The sequence below is a fragment of the Mesoplodon densirostris genome, chromosome 4 (genome assembly GCF_025265405.1).
Source record: "Mesoplodon densirostris isolate mMesDen1 chromosome 4, mMesDen1 primary haplotype, whole genome shotgun sequence".
NCBI classification, from domain to species: Eukaryota; Metazoa; Chordata; class Mammalia; order Artiodactyla; family Ziphiidae; genus Mesoplodon; species Mesoplodon densirostris.
This window is the reverse complement of record NC_082664.1, coordinates 87,219,083-87,243,639: the sequence shown is the minus strand read 5'-3', so window position 1 is coordinate 87,243,639 and position 24,557 is coordinate 87,219,083. Positions and strand designations below refer to the sequence as shown.

The window sequence follows — 24,557 nt, the reverse complement described above, 5'->3', positions numbered from 1 at the left end:
GACGGAAGCCCCTGATTGGGTGGAAAGGGCCACTTCCTTCCTGCCTCCCCCCCTTGTTCCCAGAACGTGGAGCCAGGAATGCCAAGCTGGGATCTTCCACAGGACAAAGTCTCTTTCCCAGCTCGCAAAGCTATATAGCTTTGGGGTCCTTTTGCAAAGATAGAAAGTGTATTTTTAAACAACTGGACTGATTACATCTCTGTTTTGTTCCAGACTGTTAAAAGTTCCATTGGAAAGTCTTATAGAATCGAAATGTCTATAATTGAATGATGAATTTTTAACATATATCGAGCATCATGGGGACAGTTCTATTATTGTGTCGACTCTTGTGCCCTCCACGGACACCTTACCTGCACACATACATACACTACACCCACATGCAAACTCACCTGCACGCGTGCACACACACACACACTCCCAGATCTGTGTGCACCCTGGGCCTTGTTGCATTCTGCCCAGCTGGAACTGATTCTCATAAACTCAGAACATTCTCTTCCCTGATCTGTCAGCATGAAAGGCTCTTTAATCACCTAGGCCACGAGGCAAGGCACTGTGAAATTACACGACTCTCAAAGTTTCAGTGGACAAGCCAAATTTTACATTAACCTCTGTGGTTAAGACTATTTCGACTGTTGCTAAATCCAGCTCCATACATGGCCAGATTTGTGACATAGTTCCCTGATGAACAGATTTCAACTTCCTGATCTACTCGGCAGTTTGTAGAGATGTATATCTTCAAACAAGTTTAGCAGGCTTGGATTTTTTCCTTTCTTTCCTTCTCCCTTTCTTTCTCCTTTCCAGCCTTCTGTCCATCCTTTCTTCCTTTCTTCTCTTTTCCTTTCTTGCTTATTTATTTTTACTTTTTAAGTCAGTTTTATTGAAGTATAGTACATTATAATGCACTCACTTTAATTGTACTGCTTGTTGATTTTTGACAAATTTGCAAATTTACTCATGTACTCATGTTTCTCGTGTAACCACCACCATCTTCAAGAAATAGAAACTTTCTGTCACCCTGAGAAGTTCCTTCTTCTTTTGTGCCACTTTGCAGTCAGATCTGCTCTCTGTCACTGTAGCTTAGCTTTGCCTGCCCTAGAATTTAATATGAATAGAATCGTACAGTATGTGCTCTTTAGTGCCTGGCTTCTCCCACTCGGCATGTTTCTGAGATTCACCCGCGTGGCTGCATGTGTCAGTAGCTCATTCCATTTATCACTGAGTAGTAATCCACTGCATAGAGGCACTGCCGTTTATCCATTCACCTGCCAAAGGACATTTGGATTATTTCCAGTTTGGGGCTCTTCTGGGTAAAGCTAGCAGCCTCATTTTTATGGCAGTATGTCCCTCAGCAACAGTTCCAAGCATATCCTAGGCACTTGATAATTATTAATTAATCCATTAAAAAAATGGATTTTGTATTTGAAATGTCTTGTTAAATTCCAAGATGTTTAGTGTATTTTCGATTTCCAGAGAGACATGTTCAAAAAGATTGTTTCAAGCAGGGAAGTTTAGGGGAATTCCCTGGTGGTCCAGTGGTTAGGACTCTGCGCTTTCACTTCCGAGGGCCTGGGTTCGATCCCTGGTCGGGGAACTGCTCTTAGCTCTAGAGCCCGCGAGCCACAACTACCGAAGCTTACGCAGGGTGCGGCCCAAATAAAAGGGGGGGGGGATTTTGAACATTTTCCCACAGAAAATATTGAGTCAGTGTAGGAAGCAGGGTAGGAAGGGCCCCCCCTCTCAGACATTCCCGGCCCAGTTGGGAGGCACCTGTGAACTAACGGAGTACAGTTCTCTGGGGGGCTAGGGGCACGCTGCGGGAGCCCAGGAGGGCTGGAGGTCACAGTTGGGTCTCTAAGGCTGAGTCAGAGCTGTAGTGTTTCCACTCAGAAGTAGGCACCAGGTAGACAGTGCTGTCCAGACCAAAGACAGTCAGCTCAAAATGTAAGGACACTATGTAGGCCAAAAAAACAGCAGCCAAGGGCACGTTCAGTCTGAGGGCCACTGGTTTTCAATGTTGTTTTAAGTGGTAGCTTCATCACAGACCTACTTAGCATAGCGTGGCTGACTGTAGCGGTGACAGGGCTCTGACTGCCCCCTGTAACAGAACTTCTGGGGCACTTCCTTGCTCTCCGCCTGTTGAGTACAAATGTTTGCCCTGAGCTGTCCCAGCCAACACAGATGTGCACAGGCCTTTCCTAAGCCAGAGGGGAAATCCTGTGGTTGGAATCATCGCTCTGTTTCAGGCATAACCCAGGGTCTTTAAGACCAACTGGTAGAACTCCCTCTGTTTCACAAGCAAGGAAAGAAAGGCCACTAGCTCTATTCGGAAAATATGAATGGTTTGTGCTCGGTAGGTATATTCTATTAGCTATTTTCTGAGCACTGATTCTCTCACTTGGCTCAAGCATCATTGCATTGTCACCTTTACCCTAATTAATTTTGTTTTCTCTGTGACTGTAGACTATACCTCACCCCAGCCAGGCATCCTTCAACAAATATTTATTGTGCCCCCGCCATGCATTGGGGACTAGATATGAGGATTTTTTAAATAACCAGTAGATAACATCTTGGAGAGCTTTCTAGGTGCCAAGATGATTCTAAATGCTTCACATACATTAACTCCACAGCCCCATGAAGTATATGGATACTATTATTAGCCCTATTTTACAGATGAGGAAATGAGGCTCAGAGAGGTTAAGTAACATGCCCAAGGTCACAGAATTAGTAAGTAATGGGGATAGATTAGATCCCAGGCAGCCTGAGTCCAAAGCCCACAATGATAATCACTGTCTTGTGCCACCATGAGGAAGATGTGGTCCCTACGGTTAAAGAATTTATGATCTAATGAGAGAGCCCTGTATATCCATTGGATTATAATCCACTGTGTAAAGTTGTTTAGTAGGAGAATAAGCAAAGGACTCTGGGAGCTCAGAAGAGGGAGTAAGTGAGTCCACCTTTGTGAGGGAGGGGGGCAGAATTAATAATGAAAGTTTGGGCTTCCCTGGTGGCGCAGTGGTTGAGAGTCCGCCTGCCGATGCAGGGGATACGGGTTCGTGCCCCGGTCTGGGAGGATCCCACATGCCGCGGAGTGGCTGGGCCCGTGAGCCATGGCCGCTGGGCCTGTGCGTCCGGAGCCTGTGCTCCGCGATGGGGGAGGCCACAGCAGTGAGAGGCCCGCATACAGCAAAAAAAAAAAAAAAAAAAAAAATAATGAAAGTTTATATTTATTGAAAGTTTACTAAGTCTCAGCACTGTGCTGAGCATGTTAAAAGCATTTTCTTTTTCTCTTTTTAAAAAATTTATTTATTTATTTATTTTTGCTGTGTTGGGTCTTCGTTTCTGTGTGCGGGCTTTCTCTAGTTGCGGGAAGTGGGGGCCACGCCTCATCGCGGTGCACGGGCCTCTCGCTGTCGCGACCTCTCTTGTTGCGGAGCACAGGCTCCAGACGCGCAGGCTCAGTAGTTGTGGCTCACTGGCCTAGTTGCTCCGCGGCATGTGGGATCTTCCTGGACCAGGGCTCGAACCCATGTCCCCTTCACTGGCAGGCAGATTCTCAACCACTGCACCACCAGGGAAGCCCTAAAAGCATTTTCTTATGCAGTCATTCAACAACCTGGTTTTACAGATGAGAAAATTGGAGCTTATACAAGTTAAGTAACATGTCACTTAAGTTTCCCCCAGGTGTTTTGAAGAATGATGAGGATTTGGGCTAGATTTCTAGGTCCTAAGCCAAAGGAGAAGGGCTTGCCAGGGCCTAGGCCCAGCATGAGCAAAGATGGCAGAGCTTTCATGAATTTTAAAATCTGTCTTCAAATAAGCAGATTTAAATTCTGAGTTTCCTTAGTTCTGTGCTGTACCATCTAACCATGTATTGGTAACTTTTTAGAATAAAAAGAAACTATTTTAAATGTGTTTTGTTTTACCGACCAGCAATAACACAGACACATCTTTGCCATCCCATGCCTTGGTCTTCATTCTAAGGCAGTGATCCTCAAACTTTACTGGGCATTACAATTGTCTGAAGAGCTTATAAAATGCCGGTCACCCTTCTCGACTTTGAAATGAAAGTGTCAGGTGACAAGAAAGCAAACTCTTAAGTTTACTGAAGAACTGCATGCATAAATATTTCTAATATTATATTTTGAAGTTACTACATAGTTCATTTCCCTTGTGCCTAAAATATAATCTTTTCTACTCAGAATGATGACCAGTCCTCAGTGGAAACCATAAATCATTGCAGGCTTCAGTTTCATTCACCATCCTATGCTTACTAAAGCCAGAATAATGTATAAATATGTTGTAGAGGTTTTGTAAACAACTCTCATTTAGCCAAAAATAAAATTATATCTGTATACTCTAAAAAGTAATAATAAAGTAAAATAAAATGCAAGTCACCAAGCCCAGCCCCAGGGATTCTGATTCCATGGTTCTAGGGAGAGGCTAGGAGTCTAAATTTTAACAAACCCTATACTTGATTCTGATGCAAGACCAGGCTTTGAGAATCAGTGGTCTCTAGGTCCTTCTGAATAATTTTCCTTCAGCAGGCAAACTAAATAACATATCATTAAACTAGATCCTTTCTTTAAAATCAGCTGGAACAGACTTCCCTGGGGCCGCAGTGGATAAGAATCCACCTGCCAATGCAGGGGACACAGGTTCATTCCCTGGTCTGGGAAGATCCCACATGCTGTGGAGCAGCTAAGCCTATGTGCCACAGCTACAGAGCCTGGGCTCTAGAGCCCGCGAGCCACAACTACTGAAGCCCGCGCGCCTAGAGCCCGTGCTCCTCAACAAGAGAAGCCACCGCAATGAGAAGCCCGCGCACTGCAACGAAGAGTAGCCCCCGCTCACCGCAACTAGAGAAAGCCCGCGCACAGCAACGAAGACCCAACACAGCCAAAAATAAATAAATAAATAAATAATTTTTTTAAAAATCAGCTGGAACTTTTTGGTAGACAGATATTTGGTGCCTTTCTTATATCATGAAGGTATAAGAATTGAGAAGACCTATTCAGCCTTAAAATGGAAGGAAATTCTGATACATGCTATAACATGGATGAACCTTGAGGACATTATGTTAAGTGAAATCAACCAGTCACAAAAAGGCAAGTACTGTATGATTCCACTTATATGACGTATTTAGGGCAGTCAAATTCATAAAGGCATAAAATAGAATAGTGGTTGCCAGGGGCTGGGGGAGGAGGGGATGGACACATTGTTTGGTGGGTACAGTTTCAGTTTGGGAAGACGAAAGGCATTCTGGAGATGGATAATGGTGATAGTTGCACAACAATATGAATGCACTTAATGCCACTAAACTGTACACTTAAAAATGATAAAATAATAACAACAATTGTATGTGGGGAAAAAATTGAGCAGACCAACCTCTCCTGGCTTTGATAATTCTTTGCTTTCTTCTGAGACACTTGGTGATTTTTTTCACCTTTGATTGTGTTGCCTAATGTGTAACAAGCAATCCTTTTACACCTGCTTAATGACAAACAAAACAGTTCTACTCCCCTATACTACTTAATCTTATTAAGCTTTCAACATTACTTTAAAACAGAAGAATACAGACATGCAGCCATTCCTCCTGAGATGAGTACTGGCTTCACTTATAGTAAACTTACATCTGGCAGTTCCGTTTCCAGTAACTTTTTATTTCACTGAAGCACTAGAATGAAGTCTTTTTAAAAATAACTATTAGGAACCCAAATTTAAGTGAAAGTTTAAACACATGAGGTACTATTGAGGCCAACTGCTGAACCCAGGTGGCTCTTGGAGGAGGAGAGACGTATCTGCATGGCTGGATTTGCACGGTGCATGCACATGGGGGAGGTGACAGCTATTGGAGTGGCAAGTTTCTTTTGGCACTGACTGTAAGAGCATCTAGAGTATGGAAATATTCAAATGTGGGGATAGATTATTTACCAGTCATGGTCCTTGGTAGCAAACCGAAGAAGCTGATTCTGGCTAACTTAAGCAGAAAAGGAATTTTTCAGAAAATCAGGCTGTTCGCAGAATTGATGGGAAAGTTGGAGAGCTGGGCTCAAAAGCTAGGTTAGGAAGCCACCATCACTGTCTAAACTCAGCCACCTCTGCCAGAAATAAATGCTCATGTTCCCTGTGTCTTTGCATCATTCCCTCAAGATTCAACACCATCCTCTGGTAGGAGATGATTGTCTGATTCTAGGTCACCTACCTGTACCCCAGCCTGCTAACGAGTTGGGCAAGAGTCTGTCTGCCACGCCTTCAGCGTCTGTGGCCCCCGAGGGACCCTCCCACAACCCCCACCGGACAGGAAGGGCGTTTCAGCAAAATACAACTCGTGTCCTCTCCAGTGTGCACTCTGGACACAGCCTTTTCTTTCATCTGTTTGTGAACCTTCAGTTACCAAGTGAGAGAGGCTTGGGGTCAGAGAGATATGTCAATCATCCCTATTGGAAAAGTAAATCCACAAGCAGGGCCCTCAGTGGGTGGTTCCAAAATGCCCTCCTGGTGCCCAGGGAACAGCACCATCTTTCATCTGCTGAGGATCTGCTACCTGGGATCTGGGCTCTCTGGCACACAAGTCAGCTTCGAATGACAGAACCTGTGTTGCCTTAGGAGGAGGTTTGTTCTGGCCTCAGAGGGACAGAACTCGAGTGGAATCTTGACTCTGAATATTCACATACTACTCTGTGACCCGTTCAATAGGTCTTTGATTTTCCTCTGATCTAAACTGGCTGCTGACAGCAGTGAAAATAAACTCTAGCCCACGTTCCGGGAACTACCTTTGTCCTCCTTGTCCCCGGTGGAGTCAGGGAGTGATGAAGAGAGAAAGAGAAGTGAAAAGCCTGAGCTGGCAGCATACGCACATGTGTGATGACATAAAGCCCCGCGTCTGGGGGCTGTGGTTTCCCCTGGAGAGGAGGTTGAGGCTGGGGCTTGGGGAGGGGTGCATAGAGGGCTTCAGCATTTCTGAATGTTTTCTTTATTTAAATTTGTCTGAATTCAGTTTGCTTGTCCACCTACTCCCCTTACACCTGTTCTTCAATTCATGGAAACTTTAGTCCACAGACCCTCTTTATTTCTGCCTAATAGCTCATTCTCCTTTAGACACTTTCTCATCTACCTTAGATGCCTCACTCCCTCCACCCCCAGAGTCAACCAGAATCCCAAAACTGGTGTAACTTATTTTTTTCTGTGCTGTAGTATATATCCATAGGCTGTTGAGTGGACCTTTGTTGTTTACATTGTAAGTGAATGTTCTCAAACTGTACATGTCCTTTTGAAACTGATTTTTTACTCACCAATTTGTGAGAGATTTGCCTGTGTTGACAAGTGAAGATCTAGTTCATTCGCACTGCTATGTGGTATTTTGTTATATAAATAAACTAGACTTCAATTTTCTTAAGTATGTGAAGCAAACAAGACCAAGTGTCGGGCTTCCCTGGTGGCGCAGTGGTTGAGAGTCCGCCTGCCGATGCAGGGGACACGGGTTCGTGCCCCAGTCCGGGAAGATCCCACATGCCGCGGAGCGGCTGGGCCCGTGAGCCATGGCTGCTGAGCCTGTGCATCCGGAGCCTGTGCTCTGCAAGTGAGAGGCCTGCGTGCCGCAAAAAAAAAAAAAAGACTAAGCGTCATAATTTCTTAAAGGTACAAGGTGGGTATATCAGCGTTCATCACATTATTCTCTAGACTGTTATATGTGTTTGGAAGTTTTCAAAATCTAAAAAAGAGGCAAGAGCACTAAAGTAGAGTCAGGAGGAATCCCATCTGGGTTCTGATTGGGCTGCACTGAGGCTCTGATTTCAGAGCTAATCAGACTGAGAATAAAAATAAACCTGTGGAACTGGCCCCTCTTGTTTGCTTCTCGTGGGACTTACCTCCCTGGAGAAATGCCTGAAAATCTTGACCACGAGAGCAGAGGAGGGTTGATTTAGCTGCATGATTTGGAGTGTATTGGTACGTGGCCAAAGTGAACTAAACAGAATTGAAATTGGCGAGAGACCATTTCTCGGAATGGCTGTGAGACACAATTTTTAAAATATTTACAACATACTTAGGATATAAGTAGTCCAAATGATAAATATAGGTCACAGTTTTGGCCAGGCCAACCTTTGATCTCCTTAACACTCTTAAAAACTTAAAGAGAAGGCGATTTCTCTTTTGTGGTACTTCCTGGACACCCCATGGGACTCCAAGTGGCCTCTAAGTTTTCTTCCTTCTCCAGCTCTGGAACTTTCAGAAAGGTGAGACTTTGACAGAAATTAAGAGCTTTTGACCCATGGCCTGCATTTTTACAGAGCCATTGATCAATTTTGCCATTGAGCCAAAAGACTGTACTAGGTGAAACAAGAGACTCCTGGGGGACTAAATGAAGTTACATATATGGAAGTAAGTATTGCCCAATCAAAGTGACCACAAGCCTCTCTATATCCCCTATTTCGTTCCATGGAAGGGCTCCCAGGGTCCCCAGCATTAACTCGATGCATCCAGCCCAGAGGGCCCCATTCGAAATGATTCTCAGGTAGTGAGGCCTCCCCTGCCTCCAGCTTGGAGACGGGGCTCTCTCCTCGGCAGCTGCTGAAGAGCCAGGTAGTTCCGAGTCCTCCCGGCAAGCGTGTCCCCGCAGCAGCCGCCTGCACTAATGTGCCCTTCCCTCCCCACAGGGTATGACTTCTGCCAGGTCCTGCAGTGGTTTGCTGAGCGGGTGGACAGGATCATCCTGCTCTTCGACGCGCACAAACTGGACATCTCAGACGAGTTCTCGGAGGCCATCAAGGCCTTCCGGGGCCAGGACGACAAGATCCGCGTGGTGCTGAACAAGGCTGACCAAGTGGACACACAGCAGCTGATGCGCGTCTACGGGGCCCTCATGTGGTCCCTGGGCAAGGTCATCAACACTCCCGAGGTGCTGCGCGTCTACATCGGCTCCTTCTGGGCGCAGCCCCTGCAGAACACTGACAACCGCTGGCTTTTCGAGGCCGAGGCCCAGGACCTGTTCAGAGACATCCAGAGCCTTCCTCAGAAGGCAGCAGTGCGCAAACTCAATGACCTCATCAAGCGAGCGAGGCTGGCCAAGGTAAGCTGGAGACCCCCCGCGGCAGCCTTTGCAGGGGACCCTCGCCACACTCTCCTCTCTAAGGGAAAGTTTGAGGGAGGCTCCACTCTAGGAGCCTCGGGGGACAGGACGTGGAATGGGTTAGGAAGAGAGCCCCACGATCAGTATCCCTCTTTAGATTCTGTCTCCTAGCTCTGTGATCTTGGGCAAGTGACTCAACCTTTCCAAACCTGTTTTCTAATCTGTAAAATGGAGCTAATAAGAGCACATCCCAGGGTGCTTGGGAGTGTTTAGTGTGACCTAGTTTGCAGAGTGCTCGGTGTAGTACCTGGCACACAGGGTGGAATCCATGCCCTCACCACCTGGATGCTGCTGTTATATTAGGATGGTGGGAACGTAACTGCTGAACCAGAGAGAGGTGGCATCGATGGGACCAGTGGGGTGCCAAGATGCCACCACCTGTCACCCTGTGCCTGAGGCATAGAGCCCCGTGTCACACATAGACACAGAGGGGCCCCAGGAGGAAGGTTGGCTCAGCCCAGCCCACCAAGTGTGCCGGTTTGGGGGCGGGGGGCACACCACATCCCCATTCCAGGCTGTGACTTCCACTCCCTCACCTCGTGGCTGAGCCTTTCAGCAGCCCCCGGAGTCTGTGCCCGACAGGGGTGGGCAGTAATCTGCTGACCACCCTCAAGTAGTCGATTTTGTCATGTCTCTGAAGAGAGAGGAGGATGTGACTCCTCTAAGGAAAAGTATAGAAAAACATGGTTCTTTAAAAACTATTTGTAGCGCTTCCCTGGTGGCGCAGTGGTTAACAGTCCGCCTGCCGATGCAGGGGACACGGGTTCGTGCCCCGGTCCAGGAGGATCCCGCATGCCGCGGAGCGGCTGGGCCCCTGAGCCATGGCCGCTGGGCCTGCGCATTCGGAGCCTGTGCTCCGCCATGGGAGAGGCCACAACAGTGAGAGGCCCGTGTACCGCAAAAAAAACAAAAAAAAACAAAAAAAAACTATTGTACATTTCATAAAATCATATTCCTCTAACGGTACAAGTGCCTCCAGAGTTTACCTAGTCCTGGTGATGATCAGAAGCACCCAGGAGCTTTAAGCAAAAAATCCCCAGAGCCTCTGATTCATTTGCGTGCGTGCATACGTGTGTGTGTGTGTGTGTGTGTGTGTGTGTGTGTGTGTGTGTGTAAAGCTCCCCACGTGATTCTGATGATCAGCCAAGTTTGGGAACCAGAGGTCTATCCTGACTCCCTAATTTTACAAGCACAAGGTAGGTTAAGTGATTTCTCCAGGGTTACCTAATCCATTAGTGACAAAGTTAGGACTAAAAGACAGCCCTCCTGTCTCTCAGTCTTCTTCTCAGTCTTCTGCTTTGGCCTGTCTCTTTTGCTAGAACTGGTCCCTGGGCCTGCCTTTCCAAATCCGCAGCTACCCTGGTCAGGAAGTGCGGTGGGCTCACTTCTCCTTCATCTGCTGGTGGCAGAGAACCCATGTCTCCTCCACTTCCTCTTGCTGCACCAAGAGTGGCTTCCGCTGTGGCCTGGGGGCCCACGGGCCAGCCTTCTGGAGTCCACCATCACTTTGCCTCATTCAGTCAGCAGCTGCTCAGCATCCCTGGGCCAGGGCTGGGCAGCCTGGTCTGGGGGAGGAGGGGATGCAGAACCCCCCCTTACAGAATGGGGAGCTGTGTGTGACTGGGGTGTGGACACTGTGCTCTGAGGAGGGGGCCTCGCCGGGGCGGGATGGGGAACGGGGAGGGCTCCACGGAGGGTGACTTCCGGGCGGGTGACCAGCTGTCCAACCCCTCCTCATGGCTCGTCATCGCCGCCCTTATGCCAGCATGCTCACAGGGCAGCATCCCTCCTATGTTGAAAGAGACGCCTCCCTGGCTGCCCAGCCCCACCCATAGTCCCTGGATCTGCTCTTTTCCTCTCTACTCAGCTGCCCACCCAGTGCGTGCTCATGCCCTCCTCCCATGCGGCCCAGCTAATCTGTAGTCATCTGTGCTCTGTGAGTCACTGCTGTTTTAACTTTTCTTCTCAGTACCATCTGCTTCCTTCCCAAACTACAGCCACTTTTGTTCCAGTTCTGCAAGGCTTGTAAATCCACTGATTTGCAGCTCTCCTGAAATGATTTCCCTCCCCTGCTCGTCCCGGGTCTGATGCTTGGTGGCAGGAAGTCCGTTTTTGCCCATTTAGTGACCGCCCCCCGCCACAGCGTGTGGTCTTTCTCTCCTCCAGCTGATACAGCTGAACTTAACCTTCAGTGTATGTAGTACCCGATGTGATTTTATAACCAAGCCTGGTAAATGACGTCATAGCCTTTGCAGATTTCAAGATCTTTTAAACTATTTTTAAATGCCCATGGCCGTTTTTAATTTACCAGTTGCTGCTGAGGGCCTAGTGACTGAAGACGCAGCTGTCGTTAGTCATATAAATAAATAAAGAGCAGAGAGCTCACTGGGGGTGCCAAGCACATGGGACTTCGCTGCCATCCTTGAGTGTTGGGCCTTGTGAAGGGACCAGCATGGCCTGGGTTTAGAGAGGCACAGAATGCTGCTGTGTACTGACGCCGGGAATAATGAAAGCCCTTGTGTAGAGGCGGGGGGCAGGGGCAGGGGGCAGGGGGCGGTCAACTTGCTGAGCTTACTTCTAGGAAAAAAGCTTGTCTTTTTTTCCCTAAGAATAGTATCTGTCTTGTTCCTTTTCATAAAGGAAAATGTTTGAAGTACGGATGTTTCCAGCCTGAGCTTCTCAGTGTCAGTGTGTTCCTGGGGCAGCACCACACTGCAAAGGGGGGCAGGAAACAGTCTTGGGCAGAGAAGAAGCTGAACTCAGCACAGTGGCCTTGGTCACTAACCAGTGCCATCCACTTTATACACCATCTGCAGTTTTGTGTTCCATTTGTGAACTTGTTGCTGAAACGGACAAGGAGTCACCTGAGTTTTTCTCTTTGCAGTGTTTATATTTCATAAAAATGCTCTTTGGTTTTGATATATTAATCTTTATCTCTCTTGATCCAGTTTTCCTTTGGTAAGCCAACCCTTCCTGAGGGTCTGATCCTGTCAATAAGTGCACAAAGTTGGGCATTCTCTTCATTTCTCACAAAAGGGAACTGAAGCTCAAAAAGGTGACATAACTTGCCCAAGGCTCCCCAGCCTGAAGTTACAAAATATAGATTCAAACTCCAGTGAGCCTGACTCCCTGGTCTGGAAGGCATTCGCCTGAAATCCAGAGTGGACAACATCTGATTGCTCCTTATTACGCCCTTGCATTCTGCATTAATCTGTCATTCTGTTTATTCTATAAAATTATCCATCCACGTAAACCCTACAAAGTTTAGAGGTGTGTCGAGCTGTCATTTTGAAAGCATGCAAAGGATAAGTTTTCAGATGTCACCTGAGAGGTGACAGATCTGAGTTGGGGTATGAAGTGTGTCTATTTATAGACCACCATAATTAGGTAGAATTTGTGGCCCATCCAGAAATAAAGCCAGAAATGCGTTGTTAATGTCCTGCCGGGCTCTGCAGTAGTCAAACTTGAGGTATCATAAAGATGACATTTATTCATTCATTCATTCATTCATTCATTCATTCATGGCTGCATTGGGTCTTCGTTGCTGTGCGCGGGCTTTCTCTAGTTGCAGCGAGTGGGGGCTACTCATGGTTGCGGTGCACAGGCTTTTTATTGCAGTGGCTTCTCTTGTTGCTGAGCATGGGCTCTAGGCACGCAGGCTTCAGTAGTTGTGGCTCATGGGCTCTAGAGCTCAGGCTCAGTAGTTGTGGTGCACAGGCTTAATTGCTCCACGGCATGTGGGATCTTCCCAGACCAGGGCTCAAACCCGTGTCCCCTGCACTGGCAGGTGGATTCTTAACCACTGCACCACCAAGGAAGCCCAAGATGACATTTTAATAATATGAAAAATGGCACTCTTACTAAAGATCTCTTGAAACTTAATGATTTCCCTGCTTTTTCTATTTATATTTTTTTCCCAACTCTCTATTTCAAGGAACAGAAAACCTTTAGAGTGGGTTTTTTGGTTAGCCTCAAAGATTATATCTTATGATTTCAGTAGACATCCTTCTTTGAAGGATGTAACAACCTAAGATGCCAGTCAAGTTTCATTTCATGATTTTTTAAAGCAACCTATTTGGGGAAAGCCCAAAATAAGTTTAGAAAATAAGAATTTAGTTTTATTCAGCTATAATTAAAATAGCCAAGTTAAAGAAATAAGGTTCAAACTCCAAATCATAATGGTTTATGGGATAAATGCATAAAGGTAAATAGCAAGGCAAGTTTACTGTAGGACCCCACCCTTTATAAGCACGCTGCCCAAGGATAGGAAAGGTTCCCACCCACTTGGAACCCTTCATTCATTAAAAATGAGTCAACATTTGAGGAAGGAGCAACTAAAAATGAGAAAGAAAAGGAGAGGTCAGTGATGTGGGGGGTTTACTATAGTTCTGTGCAATTTAGTTTCGTCTTCAAAGTGTGTTCTCCTCTTAGTCAAGTGTAGCGTGCAGGGTCAGCTTTCTGGTCTGTCTACACCACCTATTCCTTCTGGGGAGAAGTTAGACATTTTGAAATTCACCACATGGACCCAAGCTAAGTTATGTAAAAATCATTCTACAATGGCTGATGACTATCCCTTTGATGCTTAGTCCTCCAGGGAGCATTTAAAAATAGCTCAGTTGGCAGCCCCAAGCTACTGAGGGTGTGTCAGTACTTGTGTCCACCCAGGGGAGCCTGTCTCTTTGAGGCCAACATCAGATGACTGGGTAGAGGCCCCTCACATTGCCCTTTAAGGCTCTTCAGAATCATATGTGCTGTTGGTGCCAGCTTTGATTTCAACAGAATAACAAACCTCCAAGTGGGAGCCAATCAGCTGCATCTTGAAGCCTCACACTCTTACCACCCCATGGGTTCATCTTCTGGGTCTTTAGTTTAGGAACTGAAATTTTTATATCATAATAAACCCAATTTTAAAATGTGCTGACCCCCAGGGACTTCCCTGGTGGCGCAGTGGTTAAGAATCTGCCTGCCGGGCTTCCCTGGTGGCGCAGTGGTTGAGAATCTGCCTGCCGATGCAGGGGACACAGGTTCGAGCCCTGGTCTGGGAAGATCCCACATGCTGCGGAGCAACTGGGCCCGTGAGCCACAACTACTGAGCCTGCGCGTCTGGAGCCTGTGCTCCGCAACAAGAGAGGCCAAGATAGTGAGAGGCCCGCGCACCGCAATGAAGAGTGGCCCCCGCTCGCCGCAACTGGAGAAAGCCCTCGCACAGAAACGAAGACCCAACACTGCCAAAAATAAATAAATAAACAAACCAACGAACCGACATTAAAAAAAAAAAAAAAAAAAAAAAAAAGAATCTGCCTGCCAATGCAGGGGACACAGGTTCAATCCCTGGTCCAGGAAGATGTCACATGCCACGGAACAACTAAGCCCGTGTGCCACAACTACTGAGTCTGCGCTCTAGAGCCCATGAGCCATAACTACTGAGTCTGTGTGCCACAACTACTGAAGCCCGCTTGCCTAGTACCCGTGCTCCGCAACAATAGAAGCCCCCACTCACCACAGCTAGAGAAAGCCTGCGCGCAGCAACGAAGACTCAACGCAGCCATAAATAAACAAACAAATAAATAATAAATTAAATATATATATATATATATATATAATGTGCTGATCCCCAAAGGTTAAATGTTCTATGCCGGGGCCTCCCTGGTGGCACAGTGGTTAAGAGTCCGCCTGCCGATGCAGGGGATACGGGTTCGTGCCCCGGTCTGGGAGGATCCCATATGCCGCGGAGCGGCTGGGCCCGTGAGCCATGGCCGCTGGGCCTGCGCATCCGGAGCCTGTGCTCCGCAACGGGAGAGGCCACAACAGTGAGAGGCCCGCATACCGCAAAAAAAAAAAAAAAAAAAAAAAAATGTTCTATGCGGGTTTCCAGCTGTGCCTGCAAAGATGCAGATCTCCATCAGGTCATATTAAACCTGGGCAACTCTAAGGTTGCCCAGTGCAGAACAGTGTATCCCAGCCTGACTTCCCCCACACGGCTCCCCAGTATCCAGATTCCATGGGCATTTCCATTCCAATTGTCCATGAGCATCTCAAGCTTCCAGCACTTGCTGCTGGGGGTTGCCCTCCAAGCCCACAGTGGAAATACCCAGTATTACTCTGTGTACATGCTTCTCAGCCTTGGATATACAAACACTTGTCATGGACACAGTTAATGAGCTTGTGGCAGAGTGTAGATGTGAACTATAGATCTCCCTGTTCGTTTAAAGGGGAGTACATCTTTTTCTGCCCATTGAGTTATTAGCCCAGAAAAAAATTGACATTTTGAGCCATTTGACTTACCCTTGGTCATCACCATTTGATGAGTTGGGGCTTTTCTAGCTTTATATAAGGGAAAGAGCTAATTGAACAAGACAGCGATGTTCAAATGCTCCCAGGGTTCAGTGTCATTCACTGGTGAATGAAGAACTTGGAACCCAAGTTCATCATGTTCTATTTAAATATATAGAGTTTATTCATTATTCATTAAGGACTAAATAGCCACAAGCCTCTGGCGTTACTACCCCTCCAGCTATAGGTCTTTGGCCATTAGTCAATAACTACATTTCTAGTCCCCTTTCTAGAGGACAAAGTGCATTCAAATACGTGCTGTCTCTCGATTCTCATAACCACAGCCCTGTGAGGTAAGGGCTGTAATCCCCAGGTTGTGGGTGAGCAAGCCAAGGCCGGGGAGGAGACAGCTTGCCCAGGGGTGCTCAGCGAGCGTGTGGGCAGCGGTGGCAGCGCCTGACCCGGCCTTCAAACACGCAGTCCCATCCTGCCCACCTCCTCTTTCTTCCCATCTTCTCCTTCCTATTCCTCTTCCTCTCAATTAATTTTCTCTTATTATAAAGAACAAAAGATCAGACTGTTTCTACCTCCTTCCCTGGACCATCGCCGGATCTGGCCCCAGGTCCTGCGTTTGTTTGGAGACACATCTTTGACACAGAAGGGCAGACACGAGCTTTTCAAGTTGATTAGGGATTTCAGCCACCCAGGCTGCCCCTTGTTTACCAGGAGTCCTTAGAAAATCACAAGGCACCGTCCCGCTCGAAGATTGCTGTCTTTACCCACATTCTGCTTGGTGTTCGCAGTGTGTGTGCCATAACGTATCCGTTTTTTTATGTATGGGGAGGGAAGAGTACATGACCTTTCCAAAGCTTCCCTGTGAGTTAGGAACGATCAGAAGCCAAACCTCAAAGTTGTTCCATAGGACATAGTTCACTTGGAATTCCAGATTTCAGCAGCTGCAGTACAATTTTTAATTCATACCCACAGAAAGCAGTTAATTCTATAAGATAGAGAATGAGGCAGTAAGACAGTTAAATGCTACTGCCGGCTTGGCATCTCCTAACTAGTTGCGTGGCCTTGAGTAAGTCATATGAACTTCCTGGAACCAGGAATTCAGTCAGATATAGGGAGCCCCTTCCAGATTTAATACTCTGTGATTCTAAGGATTATAATTTACCTTGTAACTTGATAAGCTTCTTAAAGGCAGGGCCCATGCATAGAATCTGACCCTGGGTTACTGTCTTAGGATGCCCAGGGAAGGGCAGGAGGGGGAGGCCATGCAGAGGCAGTACAACAGGGGACTTCCACGAGACAGGCCAGAGTTTGAGGCTGAGAGCAGCCTGCAGCATGAGCAGGTCACCTTAGGGTCATGACTCAGGTAGAGCCAGGCAGGTGGGAGGAGGAGGGAGTTGAGGCCTGGCACAGGAACTGCCCCAGTTATGTCAGGGCCCTGGAGGCCTGGCATCCAAGGTTGGCCCATTATTCAGCAGCCTCAGTCATCAGCGGTGAGCACCATGAGGGCAGGGATGAGGGAGCAGGTGCCAGGCGATGGGTGGAGGGCTGTGGCAGGGGCACATCACCTGCAGCCCAGCCCAGGGAAAGCAGGCCCTTGGGGACCAGGCAGTGTTCAAGAGCAGGGTGCCATTCCCAGGGGAGCTAGGGGCTGGCTGGGGAGTCAGCCTTACCTGCGCAGGGGCCTGGCAATTCCCAGGTACCACACTGATGGGTGGGGAGGGGGCTTGGGGAGCCCTGCAGGGGCCTGGCAGCTGCCCCAGGCCTGGGCTCTGGGAAGGGGTCTTGGAAAGATGCCCTCGTGGATGGGAAGCTGAGCAGGTAGCAGAACTTCCTGCTTCAGCTGGGGTGGGCTCCAGAGCAGGTCAGGCCAGAGCACGGAAGAGAGAGGGGTCCACAGGCCCAGTCCAGAGGATCCAGGAGGGCCGAGGCCAAGGAAATGATGCAAGGACAGCTGGTTCTCCCCGATGGAATATGGCGGCCCCGCCAAGGCCTTCGGACCTACACAGGGCCATCCCCAGCCTCATCCAAACCAAGCCAGGCATTCATTAATTAAGGCAAGGAAATTACCAGTCTTACTAGTTTTACCACTTATTCATCATATCCTCAGGAATGCAGTTAAAGCCCATCGTTCTAAATAAGAGGATTCCCAAACCTTGGATTTCTCTGGTTATCTTAAAGAATCGTGTAAATATTTTAAGCTGTTTTAATTTGAAAAGTAAATAAGTTTACTATTCACTTTGTTATAAAGCAGAAACTAACACACCATTGTAAAGCAATTATACTCCAATAAAGATGTTTAAAAATAAATAAATAAGTTTACTAGTGACAGGAAGGTTTAGAAGCATCTCTCCCGATCTATACTTGTAGGAATAGTCAGGCAGCTCAGTGTGTGCTTATGTTAAAATGACCTTTATGTAGATGGAGAAGTTAGCGTTGTCTGGTCTGAGCCTGTCAGCATTTGCATTATGCACTTATTTTAGAGTTCAAGTCTTAGCAAAATGTTTTTGGCTGTGCCCAGTGTATATGTCCATACACAGAGGCCCTCAGTTGAGCCATGGGATGTTTCTTCTTACCCCCTTTATTCAATTTCCATTCTTCCACAAGATTATAGTAGACGTCTGCTTTCTTTAATAGGATTTTCCATAGCTACACAGTCATTTTCTTTTTGTAATCACTGCCCTGTTTTTCGTCTTTTCTTATTTTAGTTATTTTCTTGACTTCTAAATTACTCTGTAGAATTCTAGGTATACAAAGAGAACTTTTTTTTAAAAACATCTTTATTGGAGTATAATTGCTTTACAATGTTTTGTTAGTTTCTGCTGTACAGAGAACTTTTGTAACGAGAGTTTCTTAACATCCTAAGGTTGGAAATCAGTAGAAGGGTGGAAACGTTAGGGGAGGAAGTGACGCAAGCCAAGTAGAGCCCTCCCAGCAGGATTCACCACCCTTTGGGTAACAGTGCCAGGCCTGCTACCCCTGTGTGACCAAGGTTTCTGGGGCTCCCCCCTCATGTACCAGGGGTCCCTCTCTCAGACGGAGCTTCTGCTGTCTGGCCTGGCCGTAGGCAGCTGGTCTTGTGCAGAAATGACTTCAGTGATCTCGGGGCCTAAACTGTCCACGGGGAGGTTATGGGTGTTCTCATCTCACTGTTCACCGGGCACAGATTTCCATGCAGATCAGCCATTTCCATCAGCCTCCAGCTTCATTTGCTGGTGCTGCCGTGCACTGGCCCTGGCGAAACTTTCTCTAGGCCTTCTGAGGTTAATCACCAGAACCAGGGTCTTTCCCACTCAGGTGCCCCCATACCTTTCCCCCAGATCCTTGCCCTCCTCCTGTCCTGAGCACCATGATTTTGCGGGGATGCCTGTTATGTGCTATGATGCATGTAAGATGCCATCTTGTTTGTCCTTCTCTGGTGCACTTCTAAATGGCCCGTCCTCACTGACATATACCCCTTCAGGTACATGCCTACATCATCAGCCACCTGAAGAAGGAGATGCCAAGTGTATTTGGAAAAGAAAACAAGAAGAGAGAGCTTATCAGCAGGTTGCCAGAAATCTACACTCAGCTGCAGCGAGAATACCAGATTTCTTCAGGAGACTTCCCCGAGGTCAAGGCAATGCAGGTACGGAGGCCCATCACAATGTCACCAGTGGGGATGGAGGGGCACTGCCACCTTGTCCGGCTAGTGGCTGGGTACACATTTGGGTTTCATGGTTTAGAATGGAGGAGAACATGGTCAATTAGTCTTCCTAGTAATACATGATAATAGGCTCCTGTGATTAAAGCAGAAATTGCTTGCTTCCTGAAACATTTAAACAAAAAGGGAGACATTTCGAGAAGTAAATTAAGCTCACCTGAAAAAAATCCTATGAACAACTCCCTTAGGCTGTGTTCAAGGTTGTTTTGGCACAGAAGTGACACCTGTTTTTTAGAATCCCAGAACCTTAAGGGAATTAGAGCTGAGAGTGACCTTGGAGGTCACTTCCAGGGGCCTCCTGAAGACGGCCCTCCCCCGCGCTGCCCTGCGCTGTGGGATTACGTGCTCGGGCAGCGTCGCTGCTGCGGGCTTTGTCGGAGGCCGTGGCGGGCTGTGGCCATGGCAGGAGTTCACCAGACACAGCAGGCTGTGCTCACTGAAGAGTTTGCTTAAAGGTCAGGTTCGGGCAGCCTTTGGCCTAATTTCAGAGTCTCCCTGACATGTGTCTGGGCAGCCCCAGGTGACCCCGAGTGGGTGCTGCCACCCTGGCCTGACCCGTGTGTCGACCTCCCCGCCGTGGTGTTAGGTGACCTTGATTTCGATGCTTACCATGCCCTCCCGAGCGAGGCCACCTCACCTGGCTCCTCAGAGAGCCTGACCGACCATCTCCTTGTCCGGTGCAAGGACCCGTCTGCCCTGGAGGCCCCAGCCCTCTCTGGAAAGCAGGCAATACAACTCAGATGCCTGCAGCCACCAGCCAGAAGTAACTCAAACAAGTGAGGCAAGTGGGCCACGCCAAAGGAAACTGGGGTGCCCCCTCCGACCACCTCTTGTTTTCTCACATTTGGTAGAGATGTGGGTCCTGAGAAACATGTCTCTACCGGGAGGAAAACAGTTCTGCAAGTGCAGTGAGTGAGGACTTGCGGGGCGCACGGTGGGGGCAGATTTGGGAGCGTGGGCCCTGCCCCCCTCGGTGGGGAGGCCCCATCCTGCCCAGTGGTCGCTGCCCTGTGGGAGTGCAGGCCTGGATATTTCACGAGAAGCTGGAGATCTGGATTTGTATGTAAAGTCCCCTGGTTTTCAAATTTTGGCTCAGAATTTCAAAGAATCTACATGGGCCAAAGAGAGTGTACAGCATACTGGCTGCACCCTGGAGACTCTGGGCCTGTGAGCTGCCAGCCTCCCTGGGGTGGGGATGGGGGTGGGTTTGGGGGGGGAGGGTCAGGGAGGAGGAAGCACAAGCACAGAGGCAAGATCAGGCCACAGGAGGGGAAGCATCGATCCTAAGGGGTTTGTGAATATAAACCCTCTGTATATAAAGTACACACTGAAATAGGAGTGGGTTACACTTACTGCTGTGATGCCTGGGATCAGGGTGAATGCATCTGGTATATACGATCTAGTCAAATATGATTTAGTCGGCTTAAAAAAATACATAGAAATACTTTTTTTTCTAGAAGTAAAGTTGATATTCCTGTACTCATAGGATGAATTGGATATTTTTCTGGTCACAAGATGGCTAATTTGAGGGCTCCTGGGGCCTCTTGCTTTCACACCCTTGGGTTATGCCCTGTACCCCGCGACCAAACTGAAGGACCACTGTTTCCTGGCATCCTTCAGATACTTTGGAAGGGAAATTGGTTTCCTGACTGAAATGAAAGCTGTGAGTAAATGCACAGTGCTCACGATGGCCTGATGGGACGTCTGTGGCTCATTGGCCTCCTGAGGCTCCCTTGACACCCGACCCACAAGGTGCGGCTTCCGAGACCTAAAGTCTCCCTGACGGGCCTCCCCTGCCCATCTCCGGGGAGCTCCTGAACGGAGGGAGCAAACTCTGTGACCATACTCCTGACCATGCTAGCCTGGGCCTGGCCGGTCAGAGGGCATCCAGACCTCTCAGAGCTGGTCACAGGGGCAGTCCCTCACCTCAGGTCTCGGGAGCAGCCTTGGCCCATGTAGCCAGGCAACACAGGGAGGGCCTGAACCTTCATGAGAACCCTGTGGTTAGGCTCCGCACCAGGCACCTTGGCCCCTTCATTGGACTCCTGGGTGCCCTGGGACTGGGAGCAGGGGTCCTACCTGCCGGGGGCCTACCATCCACACAGTCCTACCATCATCTGTGTTCATTTGTGCGTTCACCTAAGAATGGTAATTAAGTCTACTATGGTCAGGCACTGTTCTAGGCCCCTGGAATAAATCATTGAACAAACAGCAAAAATAAAAATCCTTGCCCCTACAGAGGTCCATTCTGGGTTGCAGTCTTTGCTGCTATGACTGTAACTGGCAGTGACGTTTTGGCAGCAAAGCCCCTTGTGGGGACTTGTGCTCCTTGTTACAACATAAGTGTCTCTGTGCTTTGGTATAATTAATTTACTCAGTGTCTTATTTAGTGTCTCCCATAGAAGGCTGTAATTCCATGAAGCCAGTGACCCATGTCCTGTTCTCGGCCACATCCCCAGCCCCTGGGGTGTAGCAGGCACTCAGTGAATATGTGTTGAGTAGGTTAATTAATAAGTTAGTGTATGTTTATATCGTAGCAGGCTCTAGGGTAATGAGTTTCTCAGACCCTGACCTAAGCCTGACTCCCATAGGGCTGATAGACCAGTGGTTTCTGGAGCAAACCCCTGGAAGCTGGCTGAGGATTCTTCCTTGGGAAGCCGGCCAGGCCCTGATCATACCACCCCAGTCCTTTCAGGGAATCCCCAGGGAGCAAGGCAGGCCTGGAGCCCAGAGGGTGTGCTTACTACTTCAAGCTAGTTTGCTGTCACCCAGGAAGCTCTGGGGGTTCCTGGTGTGGGTCAAGGCCTCCATCATCCCTGAGTCTGTTGAGCATCTGACATCTTCCCCAACACAGGCATTCAGCCTTACTGTGTCTGGGACAGCGGCAGGGGCAGAATCTTGGAGATGACTTGATTATGATTTTTGCACATCCCAGGATCTCACGGAGAGCTCACCAGGGCCGGCTTTAAGTCTCTGTTCTCCAAGCTGGTTAGGGTGACTCTTCACCATAGCAAAGAGCCAATTGTATTTTGCAGGCTTTTGCCTGGTGCTGGGGGAGGCCCATGACCTGGTGGTGCACCTGCCTGTCAGCCCTACACCCACTGGGGAGGGAATCTGCTTTGCTGTGCTGACGTGTCCGTGCTGCAGAATGAGGGAACACTAGCAAGGCCACCTTGATTGCTGATGCAGTTGTCCTCCTTGGAGAACTGGGACACAGACCTACTAGAGAATGGACTTGAGGATATGGGGAGGGGGAAGGGTAAGCTGTGACAAAGTGAGAGAGTGTCATGGACATATATACACTACCAAACGTAAAATAGATAGCTAGTGGGCAGCAGGCGCATAGCAGAGGGAGGTCAGCTTGGTGCTTTGTGACCACCTAGAGGGGTGGGATAGGGAGGGTGGGAGGGAGCGAGATACAAGAGGGAAGAGATATGAGAACATATGTATATGTATAACTGATTCACTTTGCTATAAAGCAGAAACTAACACACCATTGTAAAGCAATTATACTCCAACAAAGATGTTAAAAAAAATTAAAATAATAAAATAAATTCTTAAAATAAAATTTTTAAAAAACATTTCAACAGCAGAGGGCGGCAGAGCCATCCCCATCTGCTCAGACCCTCCCAGTGGATTCAAAAACAGCTCTGGTACAGGCTGGTAGTGAGCAGGCAAGGGAGAGCCCAGAAGAGGCTAGGCTGGGATTGACCTTTGTCTCTTGGAGGGGAATTCCAGGATCCCGGGCTTGGTGGCTTTGATGCATACAGTTGTTGATGGGTAACTCTTTAAATTCTCCAGTGTGTGTTCATCCCAATAAAAAGTTTTGGAGCCACCCTGGTGGAGGGCAGGGATGGTGTGGTTTAACTTGGACCCCACCCCCCTGGCCAGGGCTGGGCAGGCGGGTACCACACGGATGAGAGTGTAAGTTTTACTTCCTATGTGCCCTCCGGGGCGGGAACGGCTGCTGCCGCTGCTTCCCATCCACCCCTGCAAATATGTGGCCGTTTCCCCTGGCCAGTTTTCCAGAGGTTTGCAGTCTGAATCCATGTCCCCTGCAGGCGGGTGGAAAGTTTGGGTGGGCACCGCCCTCATTTGTCCACTTGGCCGGACACAGAGGCTCTGTGTGTGCCCAGAGCTCAGGCTTATTCATGAGGAAATAGGGTAGGTGTTCATGCACCCAGGGGAATCCAGACTTGTTTACCCCAGCAGCACTGGGATTTTTGTGTAGGCTGCCTGCTCTCCTCCTGGGTTTTCTCTTCTCAGTTCCCTTGGCTGACCGAGGTGCCGGCGCAGGACCCCAAAGTGTTAGCAGCATTGTTTGGTGCCGATGTTGGGATGACGTGCAGGTGACTGTGGTCTGTCAGTGAGGATGGAGGACATGAAAACTGGAATGTACCTTAGAAACCAGGCCCGTGCTACTCCACCACTCTGAGCTGAGCTCAGGCTGAGTGCTAGGTGGCAGCCCAGGCCAGCCTGCTTTGACAGCCACAGAGTTGGCTACTGAGAAGAGTGTTGGGGGCACCTCTCCAAGATATGTCAGGCTGTTTTGCTTTCCGCTCTGTCCTCTCCACCATCTAAAAGCTCAGGGCTCCACTTCAGAATAACAGCCTAGAATGTCTGCCCTGCCAGCACACCCTAGAGACCACAATTTTGATTCTCCATTGGAAATGACCTAAATTTCCAATTACATGGACAGGGTAAATGAGGAAAGGCCCAGCTATACATTTGAATATCATGTAGCTATTGAGAATAAGTTTATTTATCTATTTTATATATATTAATGTGTATCTGTTAATCCCATTCTCCTAATTTATCCCTCTCCCTTCTTCCCCTTTGGTAATCATAAGTTTTCTGTATCTTGAGTCTGTTTCTGTTTTGCAAATCAGTTTATTTGTATTATTTTTTAGGCTCCACATATAAGTGATATCATATGGTATTTCTCTTTCTCTGTCTGACTTACTTCATTTAGTATAATAATCTCGAGGTCCATCCATGTTGCTGCGAATAGCAATATTTCATTCCTTTCTATGGCTCTGAGTAACAGGTTTTTACTGTATAGCACAGGGAACTATATCATATCTTGTAATAACCTATAATAAAAGAAACTGAAAAAGTATATGTATATATACACCATTGTAAAGCAATTATACTCCAATAAAGATGTTAAAAAAAAGTATGTGTATATATAAAACCAAATCACTTTGTATTTATATAAAACTAAATCAATGTGCTATATACCTGAAACCAACACAATATTGTAAATCAACCATACTTCAATTTAAAAATTAAATCAAATTAAAAAAAATTTTTAAAGGTTGTATAAAAATTGATATCATGGAAAGCTGTGATACATTATTTCTTTAAAATGCAGGTTGTTAAATAGTGTGGTCTTATTTCAGTTAAAGAGTGTGTGTGTGTGCACGTGTGTGTGTGTTTGTA

The 24,557-nt window shown here is 47.8% G+C and overlaps 1 protein-coding gene across 1 annotated transcript in view; it reads left to right on the top strand.

Moving 5' to 3' along the window:
* Positions 1-24,557, top strand: part of EHD4 (EH domain containing 4) — a 92,319-nt gene that overhangs the window by 61,936 nt on the left and 5,826 nt on the right. Inside the window, exons 4-5 of the mRNA XM_060096669.1 lie at positions 8,655-9,067; positions 18,876-19,040. Coding sequence (XP_059952652.1) covers positions 8,655-9,067; positions 18,876-19,040 — 578 coding nt within the window. The remainder of the gene's footprint in view (positions 1-8,654; positions 9,068-18,875; positions 19,041-24,557) is intronic.